Source organism: Kwoniella shandongensis, chromosome 4 (assembly GCF_008629635.2).
Source record: "Kwoniella shandongensis chromosome 4, complete sequence".
In the NCBI taxonomy this organism is placed as follows: domain Eukaryota; kingdom Fungi; phylum Basidiomycota; class Tremellomycetes; order Tremellales; family Cryptococcaceae; genus Kwoniella; species Kwoniella shandongensis.
The window spans coordinates 1787451-1804628 of record NC_089290.1 but is presented as its reverse complement, the minus strand read 5'-3'; the positions used below and the strand labels follow the sequence as shown (position 1 = coordinate 1804628).

The 17178-nt window shown below is 50.5% G+C and overlaps 7 protein-coding genes across 7 annotated transcripts; 4 read left to right on the top strand and 3 right to left on the bottom strand.

The window, feature by feature from the left end:
- Nucleotides 1-241: 241 nt before the first annotated feature.
- Nucleotides 242-2451, bottom strand: CI109_102692 (uncharacterized protein; the record flags this gene model as incomplete). Its single annotated transcript, XM_065967177.1, has 10 exons — nucleotides 242-351; nucleotides 430-540; nucleotides 606-663; nucleotides 723-825; nucleotides 878-980; nucleotides 1039-1125; nucleotides 1201-1447; nucleotides 1518-1575; nucleotides 1636-2132; nucleotides 2197-2451. The coding sequence occupies 10 exons, from the start codon at nucleotides 2449-2451 to the stop codon at nucleotides 242-244; spliced, it is 1629 nt and encodes a 542-aa protein (XP_065823249.1).
- Nucleotides 2452-2962: 511 nt separating this feature from the next.
- CI109_102691 (uncharacterized protein) lies at nucleotides 2963-4542 on the top strand (the record flags this gene model as incomplete). The annotated part of the gene is made up of 3 exons (XM_032008228.1): nucleotides 2963-3227; nucleotides 3416-3625; nucleotides 3800-4542. 3 exons carry the CDS (start codon nucleotides 2963-2965, stop codon nucleotides 4540-4542), a joined length of 1218 nt encoding a protein of 405 aa, XP_031857490.1.
- A 613-nt stretch (nucleotides 4543-5155) lies between these two features.
- On the bottom strand, nucleotides 5156-7120 carry CI109_102690 (uncharacterized protein; the record flags this gene model as incomplete). The annotated part of the gene is made up of 12 exons (XM_065967176.1): nucleotides 5156-5215; nucleotides 5273-5339; nucleotides 5401-5427; nucleotides 5491-5611; nucleotides 5824-5965; nucleotides 6031-6071; nucleotides 6125-6170; nucleotides 6222-6295; nucleotides 6363-6453; nucleotides 6550-6613; nucleotides 6696-6794; nucleotides 6915-7120. The coding sequence occupies 12 exons, from the start codon at nucleotides 7118-7120 to the stop codon at nucleotides 5156-5158; spliced, it is 1038 nt and encodes a 345-aa protein (XP_065823248.1).
- Nucleotides 7121-7984: 864 nt separating this feature from the next.
- On the bottom strand, nucleotides 7985-8563 carry CI109_102689 (uncharacterized protein; the record flags this gene model as incomplete). The annotated part of the gene is made up of 1 exon (XM_032008230.1): nucleotides 7985-8563. One exon carries the CDS (start codon nucleotides 8561-8563, stop codon nucleotides 7985-7987), a length of 579 nt encoding a protein of 192 aa, XP_031857492.1.
- An 815-nt stretch (nucleotides 8564-9378) lies between these two features.
- CI109_102688 (phosphopyruvate hydratase) lies at nucleotides 9379-11564 on the top strand (the record flags this gene model as incomplete). Its single annotated transcript, XM_032008231.1, has 11 exons — nucleotides 9379-9411; nucleotides 9797-9890; nucleotides 9952-10148; nucleotides 10222-10456; nucleotides 10509-10684; nucleotides 10744-10989; nucleotides 11042-11079; nucleotides 11135-11239; nucleotides 11294-11337; nucleotides 11391-11415; nucleotides 11477-11564. The coding sequence occupies 11 exons, from the start codon at nucleotides 9379-9381 to the stop codon at nucleotides 11562-11564; spliced, it is 1281 nt and encodes a 426-aa protein (XP_031857493.1).
- Nucleotides 11565-11867: 303 nt separating this feature from the next.
- CI109_102687 (uncharacterized protein) lies at nucleotides 11868-14060 on the top strand (the record flags this gene model as incomplete). Its single annotated transcript, XM_032008232.1, has 7 exons — nucleotides 11868-11939; nucleotides 12006-12061; nucleotides 12182-12597; nucleotides 12678-12748; nucleotides 12905-13153; nucleotides 13224-13692; nucleotides 13774-14060. 7 exons carry the CDS (start codon nucleotides 11868-11870, stop codon nucleotides 14058-14060), a joined length of 1620 nt encoding a protein of 539 aa, XP_031857494.1.
- A 691-nt stretch (nucleotides 14061-14751) lies between these two features.
- CI109_102686 (uncharacterized protein) lies at nucleotides 14752-16647 on the top strand (the record flags this gene model as incomplete). Its single annotated transcript, XM_032008233.1, has 3 exons — nucleotides 14752-15943; nucleotides 16010-16420; nucleotides 16571-16647. 3 exons carry the CDS (start codon nucleotides 14752-14754, stop codon nucleotides 16645-16647), a joined length of 1680 nt encoding a protein of 559 aa, XP_031857495.1.
- Nucleotides 16648-17178: the final 531 nt, after the last annotated feature.

The window sequence follows — 17178 nt, the reverse complement described above, 5'->3', positions numbered from 1 at the left end:
GGGGTTACAGAGGGCAAGAGGACTGGAAGGCGATGAGTGATTCAGGAGTGGCAACTGTGGTTGTTTTACGGTATTTCGATCATTGTAGACGTGGTGACTTGTGATATAGGGAGCAGGTGAGGATTCTGGTGATATTGGGATGCGAGTACTGAATCATAGTATGGTGTTGTGCAAACCCATGCGACAAGAGGATTGACGGCGCGATATTCCACATGGATTGGAAGCATCCTGTCCATAACGTCTACTGAAATTGAGCATCCCAAAACCCTATTGTCCCATTATGTGGCGGTTCCACATTCGTCAGCCCTTGTAACCGCATGACAAGCGAAAATATCTCTAAGTTTCTGAAGCCTGCACAGAACCCAGTAGCGTAGTCAGTTTAGTGAACCAATTTCTCGTCGATAGGGATCGCGGACGGGAAACACTCACTCTCTAATATTGGTGGATCGACGGAGACGAATCCCTTCGAAGTGATCTTTAATGACTTGGCGAAAGGGCCATGGGCGAAAAAAACAGCTTGCATCTCAGGAAAGATGTTGTCTGTTGTCCCCATCTCACACGTGAGCTACTGGTCTTGGAGTTGCTAATTCGAGGCGTATGCTCACCATATCCGTGATTGCCTTTCGGTCTATAATCTCCTTCGTGAATGACCTCGTGCTCGTGCTGAGTGATACCGCAATGATGAGCGGTGAACGACTGATCTAGATATGCAGAGTACTTACATGGTCTGAGATCGCCCAACCTAGATATGGGACGATGTAAATTGGCGCTATCCGATGTCCGTGACTGAAATGCCAACGGTCAGGCATTGTGTCGTGCGTGTATCTATAGTGATAATTAGCGAGAATTGAGTTCCAATCTGACACATGGGGCTTACACTGCGAAAGTCCCATTTGATTGCTCGGCAGCGTCAAGTAGCATCCTCAAATACTTATCCTCGTCCACTCCTTCCTTGAAACGTAAACCGACAGAAGGCCATCCTGAGACGATAGCATAGTGTCAACTACGCGCACAGCTTGATGAAAGTCCAGGACTCACCGTCTTTATGCTCGATCGCATCTACACCATCTTGACCCAGTATGTCGTCGAGGTAGATGATCCGCTCGTTGCTCGTACTCGCCATACCTGCATTCGAAAGGTTAGCTTCGTATGGATTTGCGGAGATCAACGGCTTCATGTGGAAGAGAGAGCGGTACTCACCATGGTCCGACACTATGATTACATCAACGATTCCAATCAAGTTCCGCTGCTCTAAACCCGCCACCAACCCGCCAATCATCTCATCTATGACTCCGAGACTATTGTTCACCTCCGCAGAGTCTGGTCCTCCCTTGTGACCAGACTGATCGATATCAGGGAAGTATGAAGCGATGAACTCTGGTCTGTCATCGAGGGGTAAGTCCAACCATTCGAAGATTTGATGTAGCTTTGCGGGAGGTTCGAGCTTCTGCATGGCGGTGTCGGCAAAATATGAGCTTCCTTCAATTTGGATACTTTGGCAGTATCGACCGACTCACTCGATATGGCACGAAGTAGCTCGGCGCGATCCCAGCCATCGTAACGGGAGGTCCTGGCCTTTTTCATCGAGTACGAGGTAAGTTTGCAGTGTCAAATGAGAACCCAGTTGCCACTCACCACATACTGACGGCCGATTTTCGTCCTTCTCTCTCCACAACGCTCCAAATCGGTTCACCTAACCACCACTCGCTATGCCAGCTCTTCTCGCTATCCGTATACATGAAATGCCCCCCTTTCCCTTCTCCGAACACTCTTGGGTCCCAAAAATCGTTTGCTACTATCCCATGTGATTCGGCATATAAACCTGTCATCAATGCCCAGTGATTTGGGAAAGTGAGCGAGGGGAAAATGGGTTGCATGGATTCTGCTCGGAGACCGTGGGTGGAGGTGGAGAGTGCAAGGATGTTAGAGAGGAGATGGGGATGTGATGAGAGGTAGGAAGGACGGAAGCCATCTAGAGAGATGAGGAGGATTGTCGGATGAAAGGGGTGCGTGCCGTTGGACAGAAGGGCTCGAGGAAGATAGGTGTCGAGTGGGAAGAGGCGAGAGAGGATAAGGTTGAGTAAGATAAGTAAAGGTGGAAGGGAAAACAAGTATAGCAGTATCTTGGGCATCTTCACCACATGGACGAAACGATGAGCGTGGCATACAAGTTGAGAAGACGCCATCCTCACTCACTGAATACCCAAGGATCTCGACCCTTCCATGAGGTTTGACCACCTCGTCCAAGTTCAGCTGTGACAAACCCCTACCGAGCAATGTCTCCTGTTCCGGGTGGAGATTGTTTCCGAGAGCATCTTCGACGTCGAGAGACTCAGGCAGCCCCTCGGTGCGCATGACGAGTTCTTCGCCCTCTTCGCTCGAGAAGCTAGAACGGCGAGACGCACCTCCAGCCTCCATGGCCGGAGTTCGAGTCGTGGTCTTGGGCGACATGATATTCCGAGCTAGGTGGGGAAATCGATGAACGATTACCGATTTGAGTCGTCGATTCGGACTTTGGACATGATCCAATCCCTCCACGACGGATATGTATAGGAGTGATTCGTTCAAGTCAAAATTACTGTAAAGTTAGACTCAATGATTGAATCGCAACAACAAATCGGTGAGACGGAGTGGAGGCACGATCGCGAGTGATATGCCTCAAGTAACAGCGAGCATTACAAATCCTTCTAATCAGATTCGCATTCCCAGCTAATTTGTAATGACGATTAGAATCAACGTTGTAATGCCCTTATGCCCGGTGGAGGTCGACGCGCTCACTCTCTCAGGTATGTCACTCGATTCGCAACGGTCTTCGTCGCTGTCACTCCCCACTGATTGGGCTATAGGTAGTTCTCACAGTCATAATAGCCCACTTTTCAGCCGACGTCGCTGACCTAGAGTCAGTACAAATCACTCGCCCCACTCCATCTCGAAGTTTTCAGCCAAGCCTCGACACTTCAGCATGCCTCGCCCCTCTCTCCCCTTCGTCCTTGGCGGTACTCTCCTCTTCCTTGCCTCTCTCCCACTCATCCTCGCTTCGTCAGGCGACCGAAACCCAACTTTCCAACATTGTCTGAAAGGATGTGAGATCACATATTGCGATCCTTCCCAACCTCCTATCGCTGGGTATTTGAGAGCTTTCGGATGGACTTGTGCCGAGAATTGCGCGTATGAGTGCACGCATAGTTTTACGGACAATATCCGACCTGGTAGCAGGTACCATCAGTGTGAGTGTGACTTTGGGATTGAGATCTTGTTTCTATATGAACCTACACGAGCTGGGCGATGCGAGATGTCAAGGTGCAAGACACAAGTCTGAGGAGAGACTGGACTACGAATTCGCTAGAAAAGATAGGACAAACATACACTCGAAGGGACCAATCGCGCTGATACTTCACACCACTTTGCGTCGCAGTCTACGGGAAATGGGCATTCTACCGATTCGGTCCATTCCAAGAACCAGTCTCGATCCTCATGTCACTAGGTAACCTATGGGTAAACCTCGTCGGTCTTCAAGATATGCGAAGGAGGGTCAGGCCCGAGAATAGGATGAGACCGTGGTTGGTTGCCATGGGTTTGGTGCAGATCAATACTTGGGTCTGGAGTAGTGTCTTCCATGCGAGGGGTGAGTGCGATGTTTGAGATTTAGCATGGGTGCTGTTGCTGATCATGCCGCTGCTTTTTTCCTCCCTCTACTCTGCCACTCTTTTGGGGATACGTTGCATCGCTCATCCGTCTGTGTCTGCTGTGAACGGCACTCTAAACCCGACTTTCAACGTGCGGCCACCCGCCCACCCAGACACACCTACGACGGAACGACTCGACTACTTCTCCGCCACACTGACCATCGCCTTCACCCTCCTGTACTCCATCGTGCGAATATTCGGTCTCCAAACCCCCCTCACCACATCCCGACTTCTCATCCCCGTCAGCGCCAGTATCGCCTTCCTCGTCCTTTCGCATTTCACCTATCTCCTCTCTTTCCCCCGACACGCTTTCCCATACGGTTATCACACAGCGTTCAACCTCGTCTTGGCTATCGTGCATAACATCCTTTGGATAACGTGGTCTGCCTCTTTCAAATTCCGTCTTCCAACACTCACTTTCCTAAACACAAAGATAGAATTTCCAAAACCATATCCACCCAACGACCCACTCTCAACTTCCATCTCGAAACCAAAAGAAGCTTCTACCCCACTCTCCTTGGTCTTCTTGACCACTATGGCGATGAGTTTGGAACTACTGGACTTCTCACCGATCCTCAGAATGGTGGATGCTCATTCGTTATGGCACGCAGCGACTATACCTATCACTCTGGCCTGGTGGCAATTCATGACCAACGACGCGATAGAGCTCGAAGGGAGTTTGTTGAATGGAGCAAGAGGTGGTGGGAATGAGAAATTCCCATTGAGTGGGGGTGGTACTGGGGCAGAAACGATGGAAGCGACTCCTCGTACGCCGAATTTCGCACAACTCGCAGCTGGTTCGTCAGGCTTTAGGAAGAGTCCGTCACCAAGTCCAAAAGTCACCAAGCCGGAGTGATAGTACGACGAAACGTGGACAGTGAAGCTGAAGGTGAAGAGCCATATCACGACTACCATCTTCAGAGAGCGATGACATGCTTCATGAGACGGGGGAAGGACTTTGGGTAGTGATCATATACATCATGCTAGAGACATAGGGAAGAAGCGTATGCATCGCTTGAAGAATGTACTCGTCCGTGATCAGTAGACTGCATATGCGTCTGCGATTGAGAGAATTGACGAGCAATCAACCTCTGACGGATGCAAGACCACTTCAGCCTAAGTAAGGCTCGCATTACCTCCACGTCTTAGCATCTTATCAATGGACATTTCTCGTGCGAACCGAATGCTGCATGAGTAACGATATCCAAGGTGGAAATGGTGAAAATAAAAAGGTTCTCTTCCGTGCTTGGTTCCAGAAAGGTAAAAGGGGTATCTATCTAATCCATATTGCCGAACGAACAAACGAACCCTGGACATGAAAGATTGGTTGATACACAGCTATGTGATGCGAAAGCGACATCCTCCTCAACATTCCACGACTCCTCGATATCTCCTCTGCCAAGCTCCAACGTTCTTCATTCCATAGTAGGCGACACACAGCACCCGCCTCTCCCCTCTAATACTCCGCTCTACTCTCCCTTTTCTACCTCGGTGATCACCACCGTCCCCCGCTTGTTTTGCACCACGACCTACTGCTCAACTGTCAGCTGATGCGTCTCTCGAACAGAAAACAATAACCAGCTCACCTTGGACTTGGAAGAACCTCGGATCTCGGCGACACCGTTAGCCTTGGCAGCCTTGGCCTTAGCAGCGCTGGTAGATTTCGGCGAGTTAGAGATGTTCACGATGTGCTTGCCTATCAATAACAACTTACACCTTCTTGTAGGTAGCCTTGTAGAAGCTGAAAGGGACAGATCTCAGCTCGAGTTACCGGTACTAGCGTTACAAATTCGCTTCAACTCACGCAATGAACAAGAACAAGTAACTGGTCAAAAGACCACATCCGAAAAGAGCAGCACCCTCGCTACCGGCACAGTCGCCAGCCGAAGGGAGACGAGTGTAAGTAGAGGCGAAGTGGTTGTAGGCTAAAGAAACAGAAAGCCTTGGGTCAGCTCTGCAATCTTAGCACAACCAGATGAGAGCGAGGGGGCAGGCGGAGGAGTAGAACGCGGAGCCCGGTAGAAGGGGTGGAGGTCATTATAGTCTACAACACGAATACGAATCGGGCATTTAGGAATGTGAACGTGGAATGAGGAAGATTCCGAGTTGGGTTCGCGAATAAGGAAAAGACGCCAACTAGAAGGTGAGATAGGGGACAAAAGACGCGGGTACTGGTTGTGCGCGAAACGGTAGGAGAAGAGAAACGTGCTGGCAAAGTAGACGATGAATAGGTCGATGACGAATTGAGTGATTTGCATGCTGGTGAGGTACTTCTTCCACTGTAGAGGGTGGACAGGTGTCAGCATGGACTACTGGTAACGCAAAGCAAGCAGGAATAACAAACCCAGATCTTGGCACCTCCGGCGGTGGCGTAGTAGTAGTAATCTGCAGTCGAAATTAGCGCGAGACTTGCCGTACCTGCGATTACGGTCACTTACACATGATGACGTGAACGAGGAGGTTAAGGGTGATAACGACCCATTGCTATCTGGCGCGTCAGCGATTGCGTTTGGGATGATAAGTCAAGATACTCACCACCGAGGTCTCGCCTTGGAGCTGAGTGTAACACAAGATGGCAGTAGCAGCGTGGTGGAAGACGTGAAGGAAGGCTGAGATTGGGAATATAACGTTAGTACTGGTTCCAATGCAAGAGCGAATATCACCGTAAATGCTCACCGAGGGGCTTCTTCTTGAGGACGAGGAAGACGGTGTCAATGAGCTCGACGTATTTGATGTAGTAGTTGATCATGTAGTAGGTGACGAGACGCTATTGGGGATATTATCAGACAACGTCAGTAATGTTATCGGCGACTCTGCTTGGTGAAGGGCGGTAAGGCGTCGTAAGTCAAAACTGAAAACTCACAGGAGTGAAAGCCTTGGGGTTACAGATGGACCAGAAGAAGCCGTGCTTGAGGAAGAGGGGGAGGCTATAGGGAGCATGGATATCAGCACTCCGTCGGGCGGATGGCCTGTCGTCGTGAGTATGACGGTGAGAGAGGTTCCACTCACATTTCCTCGATCATCAAAGCGAGGAGGAGACCAGATCCGAGGGTGAGGTACACGTTGTGGACTTGGAAGGGGACGGTGAGCTTGAAGGGCTTTCGCGACCTATTGAAGGGTTGTGTGGATCAGTCTGATGGCAGGTACAGGTTGCCAGATGCGACGATCATACTTGACACGTCGGATACGCGTCTTATGTCGCGTGAGAGAAGAGCACCGAAAACTCACTTCATGAGCTCTCGACCACCGAAGATGATGAGGAGGTAAGTTCCGATAGCAGCGACGACGGCCTTCTGCGTGCTGAGCGGGGACTCTCCTGGGACCCAAGTCTTGAGGTGGAGAGGGACCTTGGGGATACCGGACGCATCCCAGAGGGTGGTGAGGGTGGTGTAGATGGGACCAGGTCCGGGCGTCCAGGCGTCAAAGGGGAACATTTTGGTGGGGGAGTTGAAATTATAAGGCTAGGTGAGATTAAAGAGTGTAAAACCTTTTTTTTGGAAAGAGGAAAGAGAGGGGGGGGATGGTAACGGTTTGTTGATGAACTATATTTACTGTAGTCTACTGTAACCTAAAAAGAGGAAGAGGAAGAGAGGGATGAGGGATTGGAATTGGAATTGGGATGAGAATGATTTGATTGTTTGATATTTTTCGTCCCATCTGCTCGCTCACTCTCACATTCATTCAGGGAGATACACTGTACCAAGAATGTATTTGACGACGTGGAATGGGGGGGGGGTTATTTACTGCAAGGAAATTTCCTTATTTGGGTTTGTAATAGAGAGATTTTCTAATCCGGCATTACAAAAGTGTGTAATAACCGGTAAAAGTCATTTTAAGGGTCCATGCGATACCCATCGTGGTGTTGTTTATGTCGTAGGATCCGAATTCTACGGCCAGCCGAATAACACTCACCGTACGGGTTCAAAGTTGGTCGCAGTCATGGAAACGTAGTGGGTGACAGGACAAGCAGTCTTCTCGGCATTGAACTGGAATGGGAAGATCTGCATTGGTTAGCCATAGCAAGGAGGATGCGAGGAGGTTGTTTTGTGATAACCATATGGGAACTTTGGTAATGCACGTGTGGGAACAACGCCGTTTCGTGCAACCCTGACGACCTGACACGGGAGTGTCCAAGCATTGGAGGCTGCATGGAGCATATGAATGGATCTGCAATACATGATGGTCGATCTTGCTCTTTGCCAGCATCTGGCACTGTAAGCATAAGAGATACAGAGTTGTTGCATGCCAATCGTTACTCGTGGTCGTGGTTGTTCGTCGCTCGTCCGTAGTAGTACGCCCTATGATCCCTTCGCTAGGTCTACTGCAGGTCCCTCATCACCATATATTGGGTCCCTATCGAACCACTTCAACCCCTTTATTCTCTTCCACTCCTCTCCACCCTTCTCCCCGTCCTCACCTGTACACATATCCCATCTCTCCGCATGTGTTGGGTAACTGCCCACCATCTCGAACCCTCCATCTTTGTCCTGTAACAGAGCATGTCCTACTCCAGCAGGAACCAACATCGCATCTCCCTTCTTGACATCTGCCAATACCTTCCCCTTGTTCTCGGGTGAAACCGAACCACCAAAGCAAAGTTGAGCGGAACCTGAAACGACGACGAGAAACTCGTGCGCTGTGGAATGGTAATGATGTTGTTGGTACATCGTATATCGCCAAGCGGGCTTCACCACCCCGACAGAGATCAGATGAGCTTCGACATTCCGTGCTGAGAGCGAGGCAGACGAAGGGAAGACGGAATGGTAGATTAGCAAAGGGTACGGATTGAGCGATGTGTTGGGAAAGTTCTGATAAGGGGGAATGTGATGGGATGATATTCGCAGAGCGGATAGCGGTGTAGGCGTGAGAGATGGCATGGCTCGGAGAGAGAGATGTCGCTTTCACAATCTAGCAGGGTTGAAGTCAAAGTGTCAGAAAGCTGTCAGTCGTAGCATCCACATTGCTCTCCTTCACGATGCGGGCTATCGAAGAAAGTCACGACAAATGCAAGTGATCGGCATGAACGGGACCTGACGTCATACAGGTCAACGTTGTTAAGGCGCAACAGTGCTGATGTGGCTCAACCAGTCATTCTTGTGGAGGAGTTGAGAGACTCCCTCCCATATCAGAGTCGTGTTTCAATTCCCCTTCAGGTCTTTACTCTTGTACGACTGACATGTAGATTCACATACAAAGTGGCAGAATGGAGACTATCTGGATGAACGTGGGGTAGCCGAAGAAGACCGACGAGAAATGTCTGATTCCCGTAAAGCACTCGAACTGTCTTTATGCAATATACGACCAGCCAACATCGGCGGGGTTTCGTATGAACACGAATGAACCAATCACTGCATCTCGCTCTGATCAGACTTTCGCTTCGGATTGCCATTGCCAAGCGATAAGGACACTCTACATAATGCGGGAGGGAGGGAGAAAAACGAATTGGAATGAAAACAAGGCCCTGTGCGGCATTGGGCATGCCTAATTGTCCATCGCCGGAACATCCCGTGCCTATTTTATGACAGCCGGTGTCGTAACTTATTATTTGTTCCCATGCCATTACTTACCCCACCAAACTCGAGTCCGTCCATTCCATCGCATCCTTTCCTTCCTTCTCCTTCTTCCAACTCCACACTCGTCCTCTTCATTCTTTGAACAATAACAGAACAAAGAACAAAACAAGACAAACAAAATGTCCGTCGTCACCAAAGTTTTCGCTAGACAGGTATGTTAAAGCTCTTGTTGAACTGCCCATTCCAGCATGTTCTGCCTACTTTACTTCCCACGGCAAAGTCCGCAGTCTCTTAGGAGAGCTTCCGCTGATTTCCATCTTTCCTCTTGATTAGATCTTCGACTCTCGAGATAAGTACCACTCCTCCATCATGCACCCTCTTGGCTACTGCTCGAGCAAGACTAAACGTCTCGTTGGAGATCATCAGTCGAGCTCGAGTCCATTCTACGCACGTTCCCAGGCTAATGTTGATCTTGATTCCTTCTCGCTTCCTTCCTTCCCTGCCTTCCCTTGATGACTTTCCCTTCCTCTATTCCCCACTAATGGATTGCCGACCACACGCAACCCCACCGTCGAGGTTGACGTCCACACCGACAAGGGCCGATTCAGGTCTCAAGTCCCCTCTGGTGCTTCCACCGGTGCCTACGAGGCCGTTGAGTTGAGGGATGGCGGTTCCGCTTACGTCGGCAAGGGTGAGTAGCAGCTCTCTCACTGCTCGACAAGAGACCATAGCTGATGATTCATATCTCGTAGGTGTCTCCAAGGCCGTTGCCAACGTCAACGACGTCATTGCTCCCGCTCTCATCGACTCCAAGCTCCCCGTCACCTCCCAAAAGGAGATTGATGACCTCATGATCAAGCTCGACGGTACCGACAACAAGGGCAAGCTCGGTGCTAACGCCATCCTCGGTGTCTCCATGGCCGTCTCCGAGGCCGCTGCCGCTGACAAGGTGGGTGTCGCGTAGCAGTCATCCCCTTCCCCAGGTGCGTGTTGCTGATCTGGTACAATTTCTCGCCTCGTAGGGTGTCCCCCTTTACAAGTACCTCGCGTCTCTCGCCGGTGTCGCCGAGCCCTTCGTCCTCCCCGTCCCCGCCTTCAATGTTATCAACGGTGGTTCTCACGCCGGTAACGCCCTCGCCTTCCAGGAGTTCATGCTCCTCCCCACTGGCGCTTCTTCCTTCTCCGAGGCCTTGAAGATGGGTTCCGAGACCTACCACATCCTCAAGAAGGTCATCACCAAGAAGTACGGTATTGACGGTGAGTTGGCCGTCGTCCTCAGTCAGAAAAACGAGCGCTGATCCGGTCATAGCTGCCAACGTCGGTGACGAGGGTGGTTTCGCCCCCAACGTCTCTGGTGCCGAGGAGTCCCTCGACCTCCTCACCGAGGCCATCAAGCAGGCTGGTTACACCGGCAAGGTCCAGATCGGTCTCGACGTTGCTTCCTCCGAGTTCTACAAGGAGGGCAAATACGACCTCGACTTCAAGGTGTGTTTTTCTTGCTAAACTCCCCTTAGAGACTTGCGCTTAAAACAAATCGTCTACAGAACCCCAACTCCGACTCCTCCAAGTGGCTCACCGGTGAGCAGCTCGCCGACCTCTACCACTCTTACTCCGAGAAGTACGACATCTGCTCCATCGAGGACCCCTTCGACCAGGACGACTTCGACGCTTGGGCCCACTACAACTCCACCGCCAAGATCCAGATCGTCGGTGATGATCTCTTGGTCACCAACCCCCGAAGGATCAAGACCGCCATCGAGAAGAAGGCCTGTAACGCTCTTCTCCTCAAGGTGGGTTGGCGGTTCGTACCCTTGAGGACCTACACTGACTTGAATACCTCAGATCAACCAAATCGGTACCATCTCCGAGTCTATCCAGGCGTAAGTTGAGTGGCTAACAGTACCATGACAGCCGCTGATCTACCTTACTCCACAGCGTCCAGCTCTCTCAGTCTAACGGCTGGGGTGTCATGACCTCTCACCGATCTGGTGAGACCGAGTCCACCTACATTGCCGACCTCGCCGTCGCTCTCCGAACCGGGTAAGTGTGATAGCAACTGTGAAGCAAAGTGAATATATCTGACCCTCATTGCAGTGAGATCAAGACCGGTGCTCCTTGCCGATCTGAGCGTGTTGCCAGTGAGTTTCCTTGCGGTATCACTGCGTAGAGTTCGTGCTGACCATGTTCACAGAGTACAACCAACTTCTCCGAATTGAGTAAGCTTGACCGTCTCCCCCTTGCGATGCGACAGACCCACTGACGCATATCAACTTACAGGGAGGAGCTCGCTGGTAACTCCATCTTCGCCGGTGGCAAGGGTCTCTCCAAGGGTACCACTGCTCCCGAGCTCCACTCTACCAAGTAAACGTTGGTGCTTGCGCGCGAACCGTTTGTGTGGACAGTGCAGTGTCGTTGTTAGTCTGCTAGTGCTTGGAAACAGCATGGTGAATAAAATATGCATACGATGTAAAGTCGTCCATTTTTGCAGTTTGCTTTGTAGTCTTGCATTGTATTGCAATGTAATGAAAGCGGTTGCTCAAACAAATGATGGGAAACCCTCCACCTCGCGTCACCCGCGAACCAACGATTTCGAAGCAATATCACGATTCATCGTGATTTACATTATCTGCTACCCTTCTAATATTGTTCATTCTTATACCCAGGCAACATGGTTTCGTCAGAACAACAGAAGACTGTGACGCGGAAGCTGACACATTGGATCGAGAACGAGAAGAAGATAGTGAGTATGGTCTGGGCTGGTCCAGTGTCAGAGCTGTCGTTGATATGATAACCTTCTGTGTTGCAGGTGACGTATCGAGATGTTTCGAGGGAGATTGGATGCCATGTCAATTTGGCGAAGAAGTGAGTCTTGTCTACGACTTTCAATAAAGTGCAGCAGATTCATGGTGCCGGTTCTCCGCCGCCTGCTGTCAAGTGCTTGGTCTCCAAAGCTAATCCATCTATCTAACTTCGCCGATTCAGTCTCCTACTCGAACACTTCACCTCTCACCCATCATTATCCCCAACCTACCTCCTTACCGGTCCTCTCCTTCGAACATCCACCCTCATCCAAACTGATATCCCTCTACCTTCATCCACCCTCCCCTCTCATTCCCCGACGACCGGCACACAATCCCTAAGAGATCTGGCTCCTAAAACTGGTATGGTCCGAATAGTAGATATGGACCAAACTTCCGATGGGGGAAACTCAGAACATGACGATGAAGATGAATTGAGAGAAGAAGAAGTGGGGAATGATAAAGGTTTGCTGGGAGAGGGTGCTGCTGGACTAGGTGTGGGTGTGGGTGGGGCGGGCCAAGGGGGAGACGAGGGAGGGTTGGAGAAGGAAGAGGTGGATAGGTGGGGGGTTGTACTTGTTAGTCAGGAAGGATTGGAAGGTGAGTCAACCAACAACTTGTGACGCTTTTGAGCGGTCCATAGGTGGTGAGGTGCTGACGATTTTCTCGCTATCCCGCAGAGAAGAAGAAGTTGTTTCAGGAGGATCAACTGAGTATACACATTTACGCTCTTGCACCCGCGCCAGTGAAGGTGAGTCTCCTTGTTCTGATGAGATAGTCACTCTTCCATCCCATCCTACATATATCTGGTCGAGCCATTTTCTCTTGCAATCCTCAGTGCCGCTCCTTCGTACGACCTTGTCTTTGCCACAATCAGACGCTGACATCCCCACCCTTCTACCTACAGGACCCGGCGCAATACCTCATTCCCAACCTCGCCTTACACCAACATCCAAAATACCACGATCCTTCCACGTACGGTACGATCACAGGTGCAGGATTCAAGTCTGCTGCGGGCGCCGGCGCGAAGCCGATGAAAGATGGAGGAATGGATTGGAGTGCTGGGAAAAAGGTGGAAGTGAAAAAGGTCGAAGATCTAAAGAAGGTCGAGAAGAAAGAAGCGCCCCCGCCTGCAGCGAAAGAGGTGGCGAAGAAGGTGAGCCTTCCGTCCCCCAGAGACCTTTGGTTGGAGAAAGCTCGCATATTGACTGATTGGATGAACGCAGGTCGAGACGAAGAAGACAACACCTGCTGCTTCGAGTTCAACCTCCAAGACCGCTGCAAGTCAACGGAACAAGAAACGAGTAATTCAATCTGATACAGAAGAGGATGAAGAACAAGAAGCACCGAAACCTGCTACTAAAAGTTCAACATCAACTCCAAAGAGTAACACGAAAGCGTCAGCATCTTCCACTGGATCAGGGAAGAAACTCCAAGCTGAACCTACTTCGTCAATGGTCAGACAAGAAGATCAAGCGGCCATGGAAGCGATGATGAGTATGGATGTGGATATGGATATGGGGATGTCAGATGAGGGGGATGCGAAAACACCATCTTCTACGGCGAAGAAGGGCGCGAAGGGTAAGAAGGAGGCGGAGATCGCGAAGGTGAAGAAAGAGCCGGGGGCGGAGGGAGGGAGGAAGAAGAGAAGGGTGAAGAAGACGGAGACGGTCGTCAACGAAAAGGGATATACAGGTGAGTCCTACTTCTCCCAACACTGGGCCATGATCTGTAGTGGGGGGCGAGGACTGACAGAAAGTGGTGTGGCGTGGGCAGTCACAAGAGATGTATGGGTAGAAGAGTTCTACTCCGGCGAATCAGATCCGGAACAAGAACCGTCAAAGGCCACAACGCAAATCAAATCGAAACAAACACCAACATCGACAGCGACATCCAGCAAACCACCTATAAAAGCGAGAGATTCAACTTCTTCTATAGGCAGTAATAAAGAGGATAAGAAACCTTTCTCAGGAGGGAGTAGTGGTGGAGTAAAGGCGAAAGCGAATTCGGGAAAGCCTGCTACGGGGCAGAGTACGCTGAAAGGGTTCTTTACGAAGAAGTAGGGCGCCGGCACATGGAGGTTTGGGTACGGTTCACTAGTCTTTGATTTGGGATGTGAGAGAGCATTAATTTGTAAACAAGGACGGAGGAGACAGCATGCCAGTGTTACTGTGGGCTTCGCTGGCCATGCCTCGCGTTCTCCTGATCGACTCCCGTCTGCGCTGACACCGCTGACGGTGTCGTTCCTCCGGCTGACTGCGCACTAATCAGCTTGCGCCAAGCACGATTCGCCACAGCAAGAGCAAGGGAGTGCCATACGAATCTCTGATACTGCCATGCAAGAGTCTGTGGCAACGCATTACGTATATTTCGAGAACTCTGCACTCACTGGCCTTCTGTTCGCTCATATGCGACACGCAAAGTCACGACTTCCATTCATGTCATGACACTCACCTCGTCATACACCTGCTGTCTCGTCTTGCCCCTTCATTGTGATGTGCAACTCGATCCTTTGATACCTGTGACACAAGGCTCCTTTGATCCTGTGTTTGGTGTGTATCATGCTTAGTGAGCAAACGCATGTGAACAGGCTGCATATACCCCATTTCACTCTCGCCACTCCTCCTCATTCTCCTCCAACTCACATTCGTTTCCCTTCCCATTCACTGACCATCCCCTCGAACTCTTTCTTTTCCACACACTCGCTGACTACTCACAGTCCCACAATCGTTACAACCTAAACACATATACAAGATGAACATCCCCTTTGGCGCCGCACGTACTGCTTTCCCGAGGACTTTCGCATCCGGTGGATTTGGAGGCTTCCGCCCAAATATGTCAACCGGTGCTACTTCTTCGCCTTACTCACGGTTTTTTACTCAACAACCCCAACCACCACCACCACAAACTTCCAGCCCGTTCTCTCGGTTCTTCTCCCGACAACCACCGCCGCAATTTTCGACGAACCCTTACATCCCATACTCGCAATATCGACCGGGGATAAACACCAATACCTATCGATCCGCATTCACCAACGGTCAACCGTCATGGGCCCAACCGGGAGGTCATCGTTTCCCGGTGTATACGGCTACACCTAAAGTGGTCTTTCGGCCTACCGCGCGGGGACAAGCCATCCTTGAAAGCAAAGGTTTCAGGAACTCATCACCGATCCCCGATTGGTGGAAGTCACGGCTCGCCCAAGCTGGAATGGGAAGTTTCGTGAGAGTCACAGCTCCGAGCAAGTGGACGGTCACTCGTCCAGAAGTCGTTGGAATACTCCGAAATCAAGGTATCGATCTCAATGCAGCTCCGGAAGGAATCTGGCGTCAACTAGAAACGAAAGGTTTGGCAAGAGAACTTGATGAAGATGACAACGACGAGGAGGAAGATGAGGATGAAATTGGTTTTGATGCACGAGAGTTGCAGATCTTACGAAGCGCTCAATCTCTTCTAAGGGAGAGGAATGAACACACTCCTGCGAACATGTTCAAAGTGCTCAGTCAAGTTGGCGGTCCTGAATTGGCGGCAAAATACGCACGAAGTTTCACTGGACAATCATCGACATCCTCATCGTCGCCATGGACGTCAGGAGGGGGAGGAGGAGGATTTCCCTCAAGCGCAGCAGGTGCGGGAGGTTGGGGTGGTCTAGGCGGTTTCGGTTTGCCAGGAGGAGGCTACAATCCGAATTTGTATGTCAACAATTATGATCCCCTTGAAGAAAGTGTCTTACCGGGTGGTATCAAGATTGCACCGGGGAAAGTGATCTATTCGGCTCAGAATTTCGGTAGGCCTCCAAACGCACCCTCGGGGACTGCTACTAGTCCTGGTAGTCCTGGTAATACGACTGCGACAGGTCCTGCGACTGGTACGGCAGGTTCAACCTCGACAAGCGCCACCTCGGCTTTCTGGGACCAACCGTTCCCTCGTACCGAGACTCGAGCATGGAGTCACCCGGCTACCTTGAGGGACGGTTTTACCCAATGAGCAGATAGTCACATCGCGTCTGCTTCAGAAACCGTCTCTGGAGTCAACACTCGATTGAGACAGACATACTCCAACATCGTAGAGAGTCGTAAGCAACGCAAGACCGAAGAAAAGCGACTGGAACATTTACTTGGGATCTTACGAAAAAGCACCGAAGATGGGAGCGCGATGCGGAACGGGAGGGCGATGATGGCTGGATGGAAGCTGGTCAATAACCTTGCGGAATCTATACGTGGTAGGACCAACAAAGAAGAGGACGAGACGGACAATTTGACTCGATTGCATACGGTCAAGGAGCGGATCATGACCACGATAAGAGATCTGACAAAGGCAAAGATGGATTTGGCTTCTGGAGAATTATCATTCGATGATGCTGAGGAAACGTATTGGAGACCGTTGAGGAGGAAAAATGGTCTGATATCGAAAGAGGGATCCAACGGTGAGTGACGAGACTACTGTATCACAGTACATGTACGAGTACTGTATACATGTACCGCTAGGCTATTTGCTATTTGATAATAGTAGTGTTTGTCGTGGGCAAAAGGCTCGGACGCTAACGACATTTTGTTCGCCCCAACGTATACTGTAGGCACGAGCGAAGATTCACCATACGACCGTTTGATGAGAGACCTCAACCGATCCCGATCCCGAGCCCAATCGACCTAATGAGCTGGGACCGGACAGACCAGCTTGTCACCGACTCAAAGTCGACAGATGTCGTTATTGGACCGAAAGGATGGAATGCATCCAGTAGAGAGACTAACATAGACTTATGTACATGGACAGGGAAGGTTAAACGGTGGGATGTTTATAGGTTTCAATGTGATGTGAGAATATATTCGTAGTGGTATGTGTGGGCCTGTCTTTCCCCTCGGAGAAACGGCAAGTGCCATGTGATTGCTTTGTTCGCTAGTGCCCGACCTCTACTGTGTAGGATTCATGAGTTAGATGAGATGCCCCAAAAAACGATACACTTGATATCATTGAGACATACTGTACGATGGTGCACATGTAATGGGGTGACGTTGACGCCCATATGGACGATCGCCGTCAGACCGTTATCGCCGATGTATTATTCATCATCAACACTACTCCTGGGGGATGTATATAATACTCTTCCAGGTTCATCTGTCCGAATGCAAAACGTATGCATACTTCACTGTGGCTCACACCAAAGCTCACTAAAGCAAAACGAAG